The sequence below is a fragment of the Bos indicus genome, chromosome 15 (genome assembly GCF_029378745.1).
Source record: "Bos indicus isolate NIAB-ARS_2022 breed Sahiwal x Tharparkar chromosome 15, NIAB-ARS_B.indTharparkar_mat_pri_1.0, whole genome shotgun sequence".
Classification (NCBI taxonomy): domain Eukaryota; kingdom Metazoa; phylum Chordata; class Mammalia; order Artiodactyla; family Bovidae; genus Bos; species Bos indicus.
Window position 1 is genome coordinate 24,742,658 of NC_091774.1, and position 12,591 is coordinate 24,755,248.

The window sequence follows — 12,591 nt, forward strand, 5'->3', positions numbered from 1 at the left end:
GTGAACTGCACCAAAAATCTACATATCATTCACTACATCATCAGCATTTAAGAAGCTTAAAACCTGGAGAAAATAGCTAGCCCAACCAACAAATTCAAAATTGTCTAAAAAGACTAATACGTGTACACATCCTCTATACTACTTATTCACACACAATTTGAATCCCCTTTACTACTAAAAACAAAATTTGAAATAGCCTCATGATTCTGAGGGTTCTGAAAAAAATCTGTGAATTCCAAGAATTTATGGATATCACAAAGCACTTTGTCAAATCAACCTATTAAGTTACCTTGAGTTTCAAGAAAAGTACTGAGTTATTAAAAAAAGATCTCAACTGTCACTGATCATAGATGAGGAAAGACTAAACCAGGAAAGGCATTTCTGTTCAATTCACCTGTGTGGCAGAGGTTCATACCAATAACTTTAAAATGTTCCCTTTACCAAAGATGCAAATAGCTATATTCCCTCCACGTACCCTTATTGGCATGAGGTGAACCAGACAGTCTGCCTGACCTCCTCAGAGCTAAATCTAAACAGGCACTGTTTCTAAGTCACTTCAGTCGTGTTTGACTCTGTGCAACCCCACAGATGGCAGCCCACCAGGCTCCCCCGTCCCTGGGATTCTTCAGGCAAGAACACTGGAGCGGTTGCTATTTCCTTCTCCAATGCATGAAAGGGAAAAGTGAAAGGGAAGTCGCTCAGTCGTGTCCGACTCTTCGCAACCCCATGGACTGCAGCCCACCAGGCTCCTCCGTCCGTGGGATTTTCCAGGCAAGAGTACTGGAGTGGGGTGCCATTGCCTTCTCCATCTATTTTTTTTAATAGAGAGGTCTGATTCTTGAATAAAAGTCTCCAGAGGTCCAAGTTGTGAATAAACACTCTTTCTCTTTTGTAAGAGCATGCGTCAGCTCTGTACAGATGACACAGATGGTATGCCTCCCAATCAGGAATCAACACGCTCCTTGAAAAGCCAGGGAGGCAACAGTTCTCTCCCCGTTCTAACACTGCTCTACAGCTAATGTACTTTGACAAGGCTCATGTCAGGCTCCCTGTTAAATTCAAGAAAGATTTTCCTCCTCTTTTAAGTAATTACTGGACTGGACTCATAAAAAGCACAATTCTGTTTCAAAATGTATGATGAAAGGAGAATAATTCAAGCTGTGTGGTGCTGGCAATTATGCTACAATATAACTCACTAATTCTTAACCCAATGGGAATGTTGAGATATTAATTACCCTTACCCGTCCTTCACCTTCCCCCTTTCTTTCCAACCCACAAAAACAAATAAATGAATCTTAAATTTAAAAAAATTTAAAGAAAAGGCAGAATTTACAACTGAGAACAGTAAATACTATAATAGGGAAGATATTCTAAATGGCATACCATAGGAATTAATCACTCTACTTTTACCCTCCGAAAATATGGAGGCAGTGGGTTCTCCCTACTCAGGTACAGGTGGGCTTCAACAGAAAGAGAGAAACTTGATCATACTTAAAACATCAGAGGCAGCATACAACCTTTATATGATTAACTCAAATTATACAAGAATTTAATTATCAAACACTAAGACTCACTACTCTTACCAACTCATGAGACACTTCAGACTAGTACAAGTCCTGCTAAGTGTAAAAAGTTATTTAATACATGATGTGAAAACAGCCTGCCCAAAAGCTCAGTCCTATTTAACTGGCTTTGTCATTGGCAAAAGCAAAAATATCCAACTCACCTCTTGTCCGTACTTCACTGAATGATCGGAAGGAAGCAGCTCAATGTCACCCTCCACCATGGCCCCTTCTAAACATTCGTCTAAGTTACGATAACCGTTTACCTGAAGGGGATACTGGCCGAAGGTCTCATTGTTACAAAAGGGCTTTCCTAGGCAAAGAGACAGATTGCTTTTTTAAAGGCATCACTACTGCTTTCTAAAGCTTTTTTCCTGGCACCACAGAAACAGTATCTTCTTAATTCAGCAATTTGCTGAAATCAGGTTAGAAGTATACATGGCCTTGATGAACCAGTGGATCCATTCACAGATCACTGACAACTGCTAACCTCATAAAAAAGAAAGACAACCAGAGGTAACATGCCTCCTAATCAAAGACTGTCCCGCCATCTACAGATTAGTCTTGACTAATGAAAAAGCCTTACCTGAATCTGGCCAAACTCTAGATCCAACTATCAATTTATGAAATGATGAGCAGAGAGGAATATGCTAAACTATATCACAGATAAGTGAGAGCAAAATTCTAGACTGTAGAGAATATAAGAGAACAACCCAATTTCTTTAAAAAAAAAAAAATGTATTTCGAGGAAGAAAGAATGGGAGGACGGGATAGTCTGTAGATTCTGGAAAAAACTGAAAAGACATATATCACCAGTCACAAACGAACCACATTTGATCCTGATTAACACAAACTGTAAAAAGTATACACATAGGGAAGTGCACGTATCTTTACATACGTAAAATTATTCATTTATATACACAAAAAATTATAAAACAAATAGGGTATTGGAACACTTGGCTAGTTGTATACAACAGTAAGAAATGCTGTTTTGGGGAAGTGATGATAGTCGATTAGATTGTTTTAAGGAGGCTATCAGAAGGGTAAAAGATGACAAGGGTTAGATGCGGAACGACTGGCCATGTGTCCAATGCACAGCTAGATAAGCCACTAGAAGAGATACACATTTTTTGGCAGTCTGACTCAACAGAACTTTGAGCTTAGATATTATGTCTGAAAAAAACAGAGAAAACTGATAAATATCAGTGTACGTCTGATATTAATACCAGGTTTGGGCTGGGCAATATTATACAATTCATATAACATCTCTGCAACAAACACTGTGCCCATTTTGCAGATGAAGAGACTGAGGATTCATGATCCAGGATCATGGAGCTTGTCCATGGTCACACACATCAAAGAGGCAGAACTAGTATTCAGACCTGCATTTGTCTGACTCTCAAGCCTCTCCACAGTAAATACACATGTGGCCACAAGTTGAGAATTAACATTTAGAGCAGAGGATTTACCTTCACGAATCCCTTCCGTGAGGAAAGTACCATAGAACAGCTGCACCATTGGATTTTCAGATTTGTTCCTGGGATTGCTACTTTTAAAACAAGGAAACAATTCTGTACCATTTGGATGAGGTAAGCAATATACTAAACCAAACAATCATTCAAAAACAAAAATAAAACATTTTCATTAAGAGCCAGGTATGGTCTAAAGGATTAGTTACTCACTGAACAAGTTTAGTTCAAAACCTCACTGATCAAGTATATGCCCAGCACTGTACTAAATTCTGGAGACAGAAAGGCTTGATTGCTCGTCTTAAGGAGCTGAAAGTCTAGTAAGTCATACATGCAAATACATGTATGTGTGTCTGTTCAGTAGATAACATCCATATCCAGTGACAGAAGTATATAAGGTACAGAAGTTGTACAAAAGCAAGAATGAGCCCTCCTGTGCAGTTTTTCAAATGAAAAAGTTTTCCTGGTGGCACAATAGAAATGGAAAGAGAAGTTTATTTCTATAATCCCTTCTTAAATGTACTGGAAGGCTGTTTTATGATACACACTTCTTCCATGTAGAGTTAAAAAAAAAAAAGCTTAGGAAACAAATACCTCTGCATCTATATTTGGTAAGAGGTATTTATATTCTTTGCCTTGAATTTTACTTCTGTCAGTAATTGAAACAATTAAATTCAATGTATTCATATTACAGCTCCATTCTCACATCAACGATTGATTTGACCTTTCAATACATTTTACAGCACAGGTGTTGACTTTTGAAAGTTAATAGCTATGGCCCTTTTAGTAAAAAGTTACAGGTTAATGTGATTATCCATAGAGGGGAAAACCAAAGGCAAGGGGGATAAACAATGACAAACATGAGTGGTTACCCCATGGGGTTTGGTAAAAAATCAGTAATTTCTACTTGAGAAGAAGAATCTTCTCCTGTATCATCACTCTCAGTGAACTGCTATGAGTAGGAGAATGCACAAATCCGCCGCACTCACTTAACATTAACAGCTAGCTGGAAGGCGTCCTCCAGCCAATCCAGGAGCTTGTGTGTGAACTCACTCACATCTTGCTGTAAGAGAGGCACAAAGTGCAGAAGAGTTAGACTCAACACTGTATGTGGGCAAATGAAACTCTGCCCTTACCCCACCGATGAGTAAGGCTCTATGACTGCACAAGATTTCTTGTTCAGGTCCAAATATCATGAAGATACAAGGAGTACTGGAGCCCAAGGCTGCAGACAGCACACGGGGAGCTAGGATCTCTGACTAGAAGGAAACGCAGCCCCTTCCAACCACGGCTATTTGTAACAAACTATCAAACACTTCCAGCTAGGCCTTTTAGAAAGTTTCAAAGAACAGACTGTATGGGAGATTTGTGGGGAGAAAGGAAACATTTTTAAATATTCTGAGAATTCTGTAGAACTGTAGGACCTTTAGACAAACAGAGGAGAAAAAAAAGTAATTGTATGAACAGTGCTAGTTTTGATTTTAACAGGAGACAGGGAAAGGAATAGACTTGTGACTAGACAAGAAAGATTGCTCAGAAAAGCTACTGAACTCGGGTTTAGACAGTTTTAAAATTAGGATTTCGATCTGGGCCATTCCAAGACAAAGGTGCAGAAAAAGGACAGACTTTCTTTTCCTCTGTGACCCTTTGCCATGACTCACTGAGGTATCTTCCAAACTCCTCCTTTCTAATTCAGCAGCCCCTGGAAAACTCTATTCTTTCTCCTACTTCTTTCCTTTAGCACCGCCAGCCTCCTCTACACAACACACACGTGCATGTCCGTCCTTTTCACCGCCTGTTCCTTAAGCATTATAAAGGGCAAAAGCGGGCACTGAAGCCCCACACCGTCACATTCACAGCTTATTCTACAGCCGAGACAAAGCAGCATCACAGTGATGGTCGCAAGGCATCACTGCAAGCTCCAGGATGAGAGGCTTCCTGTACCTGCTGTTCCTCAGGGGATCGGAACGCTCCCTTTAAGAGGTCCAGGGCTGCTGAAGGGTCGACAAACTTGCGATTTGATCCCATCATCAGAGCAAACAAATATTGAAGCTCCTGCATAAACACGATATTTCTCTTTTCCTGCAGGAAAGACAGCCATACGTACTTATAACCTCGTATTTGGAAAATCAGAACACGTAAAGAGAAAACTGTTAACAATCACTCCCTAATTTATATTTATGAAGATCTGGATCAGAGTCAGGTCTCAAATTGTTACCGGCATTCTGATAAGGGCTGTGGTGGGGACTGCCCTAAACCCAAGCCTACCTGTGTACTGACAGAAGCCAGAGACAGAATGCTATCAGAAAGCAAAAGTGCTCCCTTTCTAAAGCCGCTGCCCTCCCTCCTGCTGGGAACAGCATCACCATGGTGAAACCTTGGCGGGGCAGGGTTGATCTGGGCAGAAGGCTACCCCCTTTGGCAAGAATGAGCTGAAATCTCTTCTATGATGGTCCAGGCCTCCAGCGTCACGTCATCTACTCTGCATCACTCAGTGCAAATGGCTGAAGGAGCCTGAAGGAGGCCCAGTGGCAGAAAAGCTGAGGCCACCAGAGTGACTCGTTGCTTTCTTAGAACTATTTTTATCATTTTATTCCTGCTTAACTTCATGTTTTTGTAAATCCTTATTTCTTGTCACAAAGAAATAAAAGGGGTCATCAGGAAATGGAAACAAATGTTGCAGAAGCCAGAGAACATCACAGTCACCAGCTTTAACCAAAATCTAAAGGTCTTTGGGATGAAAGGGGCTGAACAGTGAAGACTCCTCAACATCAATTTACCGTGTGACTTGGACAATTTTCAAGTACGTTCTGTGGTAGACTATAGCTGAGGACAAGTCTTCGGAATTCAGACAATTGAAACAGAGACTGAAATAAAGAAGGAAATGGATTAATAGCCTTTCTTTCAAAATAACTGCAGCAAAAAAATATTTTTTATCTTAAAAATATGTGTATAACCCATTAACTTGGTAATTCTATTCTAAGGAAATAATGGCTATGTATAAAAATTTACAAGGAAGAATATTAATCCTTTTTAGAGAAAAACTAGAAGCAACCTAATGGCTAATAGGAAAAGATTACATAAACTACAGTGCACCTCACAGCAGATTATTATACAGTCATTAATACTGTAGAAACAACGTTTTCATAAAACGGACACGTACACAGTAAAAACGAAGGCTCCAAAGTGACATGTATCAACATGGATGCGTCTCAGAAACATCCCGTGTAGAAAAGTAAGAGTATATGCTGTGTACATGAAGTTTAATCATATAAAACAACACGGTACACTGTTTAGGGTTACATACCCCTGTGGGTGTATCTAGGAAGGTGCGGAAGGGCACAACAGGGACTCAATAGTACAGGGATTTGAAACATTTCTTTCTAAAACTGGGTGGTGAGTACAGCTGTGTTCATTATTCTCCACTCTGTCGTAAGTACTGTATTTTAAGAAATTATAATAATAGATATCTTGGACTGGCAGAATTAGGGAAAGGAATTCCTTTTTATTGCTTGTAAATTACACATTTTTCCAACTATGACTAACTCTCTTTTAAAAGTTGATGTTTTAAAAAACCTCTTGTATGACCCTAACTCCTCATCCCAACATACTCCTCCAGTGAAAAAGCCTTCCAGCCCACAGACCGGAACTCTTGAAGGGGCAGCCTGGGTGGACAACAGGCCTCCAACCTCCCACACTCCATCACAAGCTCTGCAGGTTTCAGCCAACAGTACACCTGGACTGGGAACATCACAAGCTCCACTGGGATTCAGCCAACAGGAGGAGTGGACACCTGGCCTGGCAACTTCAGTCAGGTGAGGCTGGGATAGCAAAGTTCTTTCTGGAGCCAGGCCTTGGGAATGCTCAGCTCTGCTTGCCACCTGCTCTCCTCTCTTCCCACCTCCCCTGTCTACCTAGCCCGTCTCCACTCCTCTCAGTTTCATCCCTGTTCTGCTAAGAGGAAAGTTCCAGGAGTTCTCTTCCACCGTGAGAAAAATGGTTTTACATTCCCAAGTCTCCTCACTGCATGTTTTGATCCCATGATCTCTAACCACCCTTCATTAAATTCTCAAACTGCCCTTTCGTTCTTTCATCTAACCCAGCAAATCCTCCAACGTGGATGAACTTAATTTTCCACTTAAGCAGTGTGGAGCACCGCCAAGAGAAAAAGTCTCGATAAAGCAGGGCACACTGATACCACTATGCGTTTAAGTCTATAAGCTCAAGCAGAGCTTCGTATTTTTAGAAATTCTACTGCTGTGGTCTGGTGCCAACTGGTTTCCCGCTGTTGACAACTCTTTTTAACTTTCACCCTCTTAAAGAGATTCTGTCATCTTTTCCACGCTGTCTCAGAAAGTGGTGCTTATTTCAGAGGAAAAAATGACAATTTAGGAACCATTTCAACCTGAGTTAGCAGTCATCACTTCTTCCTTGTCCTCTGCTGTTACTCTGCTGCCCTCTTGCTACTGGAGACCAAGCCCTCCCCACACGCTCCTTGTCCCATCTTCCCATGCTTTCTCTGAAACTTTTCTCAGTTGTCTCCTCATCATCATCTCTCACAGGAGGGACGTCAACTCAGGGCGGGGTTTCAGTCTTGGTCAATCTCTCTCCCTCTCTTTCAAAAGGAAAGAACTGACTGGCATCCCTAATTCCCAATGAACGCCCTATAGCCTGTTCTCGACACAGAAGCCAGTGAGCCGCTTAAAGCGGAAGCAGACTCACAGGACTTGTCTGCTCCAAACCTTCCGACACTTACCACCTCTCATAATTCATGAGTCCTCGGCATGACCCCCAGGTTTCCCCGTACCCCCACCACCGCTGTTGTCACTGCTGTCTGCTACTCCCCCTTGGTCACACTCAGTCCCAGCTTTCTCCCTATTTCTCAACGTACTAAGCTCCTGACCCTGAGTCTTTGTACTTGCCGTCTGCAGCATTCTTTATGTGATCATAAGAAACATTCTTCATGTAACGACATGGCCCATCCAATGCCTCGCCCAAGTCCAGCCTCTGCTCGGATGCTCACCGTGGCAGAAAGGGCTTACCCAACCCCCTTGAATGAACAGCACCCCTTTCCTCTCTAGTCCCTCTTACTCTCATTCGTCTTTATAGTCCTTAGCACCACCTGATATGTAATTTGTATCCTGTATGTCCCACTCTTTTCAAACTCCCTGGGAGTGTGGGCCTTGTTTTATCTACTGCTGTTTCCCCAGCGCTAAAACAGTGCCAGGCAAGGAGTGAGTTGAAGGAACCCATGGAAGCAGAGGATTCAGTTTTTGGCTGAGCAGTTGGGTTGCTGTCAAGTACAATGAAGGAGAAGCTTGCAGGATGGGGTCAAGTGCTGCACTGCAGCCACGTTAAGTTTAAGAGGCAACACGCTCCCCAGGGTAATTCATCCATCCATCCACGGGGCTTGATCACCAACTACAGGCTGCTGATTCCCAGAATTTTATCTGCAGCCCAGGTCCTTTTACTGAACAACAGATTCACAAAGACAACTGCCTACCCAGTAGTCCATGTGGACCCTACAGCTCAGCATGTTTTAAAACCAACCAAACCCCACGTTTAACACACATGCAAATTATTCCTCCTCTGGTGTCAAACGGCACTGCTGCCCACCTGGTAGCTCAAGTCAGAAATCTGGTCTTCCTCAGCCCTTCCTGCACATATCCCTACTAGGCTGCCTGCCATGCCCTATACATCTGATCTCCTGAACACCTTGAGAATGTTTTTATTCCCACCTTCCACAGTTTATGCCACTTTTCCATTCCAGGCCGCGACCACTTCCTTCCTGCTTGGTCCCTTACAATAGCCTCTCAAAGACGGGTTTCTCCTTGTTAATTAACTCGTGCTCTGCTGTAACACACCACTCACTCAACCTATTTAAAAGCACAGAAGACTTTGTTTTCAGTACTGCCCGCTTTAGACACCAGAGCATCTAGGTCCGAAACATAAGAAAGTAACCAAAATACAATCATACCGTGGGGAAAATGCTCCAGTTTTATTTATCTTTCTCCATTTTTTTCAAAGCTGTTTTTCTCATATTTCAGCTTAATACATTACAAAACTGTCTCCAAAAGACACAGTTGTCTCTTAAAAATTTCATACCTGAATAACAGCACTAAACCAACATGTATTGCCAACATTTTTCAGCCCAACTGGCCAACCATCAACTCGTCTCCAGTCATTGGGATTGGGATTTTCTCCCCAGACTTCACAGCGTTTTCTCTTTGAGCGTTTAGTTTCTGCAGAGGTTGCCTCGTGCATCCTATATTGTGCCAACATACCACACATCAAAAAGAAAAGAGTTAAACAACAATAAGGAGGCTGTAGATAACCTTTCATAGGAAATTCAAAATGCCAGGTACACTACTAACTGGGTTATCACTGGGCATATCATAACTTTAGTTTTAACATAAATGAAAAGTAAGGTTTAAACATAAAGTTGTTAACATTCTTCCTAGCAGAGATTATTACCAGTAAGGCCTCTGATGGAACCGAGTTGAGACTCAAGACTATTAAAAGTTTTACATTTCAATGAAAGTGCCTTATTTCAGACTTGCCATTGAAAGAGGTAAGTGAGACACTCTGCGAAAGATAAGCGCCTCCAAACTGTTTCACACACATATCATGGTCCTAAGCAACTCCGCAACAGGAGGTGATCAACGTGTCTACAAACTAACATGCCACCCCTGGAACTGGGTATTTGTGAACAATACCAACACTAAATCAGTACCAATTCAAAAAAATATCCGTCTAGTCACTTCTGAGACAGGGGAGTTAATGATAACTTTCCTTTTCAAATAGCCAACAATGTAACTCTCAAAGTTTACAAAGGCTCAAGGTTTATGAACAGAATACCAACTCATAGACACCTTAAAAAAAAGAGAATATGTATTTATCAGATATTTGCACTAGTTTGGTTTCCCTCCTATCAACTGAAAACTACAATACCTTGCAGTTTCTACTCAACTCAAAGACAGCAGGCTGCAGTAAGACTCTTATCATATTTAGCTTCTTCAAAAGTGAACCAAAGAGTAAGTAAGCTAACATGAATTTAAATTTTCTCGTAAAAGAAGTTTCATTTAGGTGCAATTAAAGAAGCCTGGCAGAACTGTCTTCGACCTACACACTAAGGTGTGGCGCAAAGATTATAAATTAAGTCAATAACCTGTTAAGATCTCTTCCATCAGCTTGAATTTTGGGGGACTCCAGCAGACTCAAAGCAATGGCAGCCTGAAGATCATCCTTGCTATCGTGAGTAAGGTCTATCACTTCTGTAAGATAAACAGAAATTTAATTAGTCTACATGCAGGAAACACTGCCTTTCTGTCTATATTGTCTATATTAAAGGCAAAAAGGTAAAAGCAGTCACAAAATTAGCTCTCACTACAATGGCTCATCTGTGAAAAAACAACTTGATTACTCCTTGCCAGAGTCAAAGTAATAACTTACTGCCACACTGTAACCTTAAGATTAGCTAACAGTACAGTAACAACAAGCTGCTGAAGTACAACGAATCAAACACCCCCTTTTGCAGCCTTACTTCACAGGGTCAGAAATAGATCCCATACCTGAAGGTTAAATAATGTACTTGTTGTAAAGTAGCAGCTAAAAGTTAAACATTCAAAAAAGGGGTACTTTCGATCTCACACAAACTACTCTAGAGAATAGGGAATATACTCCTCAACCCACTTTACACAGCCAGCATAACACCTTGTCACATCCCGAGCCAATCAAGGACAGTAAGAGAAAGGCAAAATGACAAGCTCACGCACGATCACAGACGTGAAAAGCCTGAATATAAGCAAACAGAATCCTGCTAACACACCACAAAAGATTATATATTAAGACCAAGCTGAATTCACTGTAGAAATGAAATACTGAGCTACTGTTAGAAAAGAGACCGGTAAAATTCATCATCTAAACAATTAAAGGAAAAAATGATCATCTCAATAGATACAGAAAAAAGTATTTGATAACATTCAACCTCTATCAAGGAATAAAAACTCCAAGCCAAGTAGGAAGGGAAAAAGTATTTTTAGACTGAGAAAGAATTATCCATGGAAAACCCACAGCAGACTTTATACTGAATTGTGAAATTTCCTTTAAAACCAAGAGTAAGATGAAGATGTCTCTTGTGAGGGCTTTTACTCACCGTGGCTCTCAAAGTTCCAGGTAGTGTGATAAGAAAATAAAAGTTGAAAAAATAAAGAATGCAAAGTAAGAAACAAAACTGATAATTCACATATACAATGAAGCCCAAAATAATCTATGGAAAATGGGCATAATGAATAATAAGAGGTGGTTAGATAAGCCATCAATGAACAAAAGTTAAATGAATTTCTATACATGAGCAATGAAATAATTTATAAAGACAAAAATCACAAAGAACACAAAACTAATAATCAAGACCTTGTCTACCAGCCTAAGAATAAATGTATGGATCAATGGAACAGAATCAGTGGAACTGAATTGACGGTCCAGGAATAAACCTCATGGTTATAGTCAACTGATTTTTAACACAGGTACCAAGGCAATTCAACAGAGAAAAAATATCTTTTCAACAAAAGGTGCTGGGACAATTGGATAGCCACAGGCAAAAAAATGACTTTTAACTCTTTCCTCACATCATTTACAAAAATGAACTCAAAGAGTGGATCAAACCCTCAAGATAAGAGGTAAAATAAGTCTTAAAATAGGTAAATCTTCATGACCTTGATTAGACAATGGCGTCTTCCAGATGACACTAAAAGTACAAGAGTTAAAGAAAAAACTGATAAATTTGACATCATCAAATAAATACTTTGGGCTTCAAAGGATACCATCAGGATAGTGAAAAGACAACCCACAAAATGAGAGAAAAAATTTTGCAAATTGTCTATCTGGTAAGGGAACTATGTACAGAATACATTAATTCCTGCAACTGAAAAATAAAAAGACCAACTTTAATATAATAAAATAATACATAATTAAAAAAAAAAACTTTAAACGGGCAAAGAATTTCACTGGACAATTCTCCAAAGGAGATACACAAATGGCCAATAAGCACATGAAAAGATGTTTCACATCATTAGCCATTAGGAAATTCAAATCAAAACCACAATGAGATTAACATTTCACACCCACTTGGAAGGCTAAATAACAAGTGTCAGTGAAGATGTGGAGAAGTTAGAACCTCGCGTAGTGCTAGTGGGAATGTAAAGTCATGCAGTTGCTGGGGGAGCTAGAGGAATGGAGTTTGGCAGTTCTTCAAAACGTTAAACACAAAGTTTCACGAAATTGATTTTCTGGATATGACACCAAAAGCATAGACAAAAACAAAAATCAACAAACACAGCTAAATCAAGCTTTGTAAAAAACTTTAAAAGCATGAATGGACACAATCAAAAGAGTGAAAAAGACAATCTACAGAATGGAAGAAAATATCTGCCTATCATATATCTGATAGACAGTTAATATTCAGAATATATACAGAACTTCTACAACTCGACAACAATAAAAACTCAACTAATCTGATTGTAAAATAGGTGAAAGACCTGAATAGACGTTTCTCCAAAGAT

The 12,591-nt window shown here is 40.2% G+C and overlaps 1 protein-coding gene across 10 annotated transcripts in view; it reads right to left on the reverse strand.

Moving 5' to 3' along the window:
• The window catches only part of USP28 (ubiquitin specific peptidase 28), a 63,775-nt gene that overhangs the window by 23,554 nt on the left and 27,630 nt on the right, over positions 1–12,591 (reverse strand). For 5 of the 10 annotated variants that reach the window (XM_070803451.1, XM_019975049.2, XM_070803452.1 and 2 more), the window contains exons 4-10: positions 10,200–10,305; positions 9,137–9,296; positions 5,812–5,898; positions 4,976–5,113; positions 4,021–4,094; positions 3,032–3,111; positions 1,727–1,875 (exon numbers count right to left, since the gene is read on the reverse strand). In XM_070803451.1, the coding sequence (XP_070659552.1) occupies positions 1,727–1,875; positions 3,032–3,111; positions 4,021–4,094; positions 4,976–5,113; positions 5,812–5,898; positions 9,137–9,296; positions 10,200–10,305 (794 nt within the window). Of the gene's footprint in view, positions 1–1,383; positions 1,690–1,726; positions 1,876–3,031; positions 3,112–4,020; positions 4,095–4,975; positions 5,114–5,811; positions 5,899–9,136; positions 9,297–10,199; positions 10,306–12,591 lie in introns of those variants that run through there. The other 5 variants (XM_070803454.1, XM_019975050.2, XM_070803453.1 and 2 more) reach the window with 2 other exon arrangements.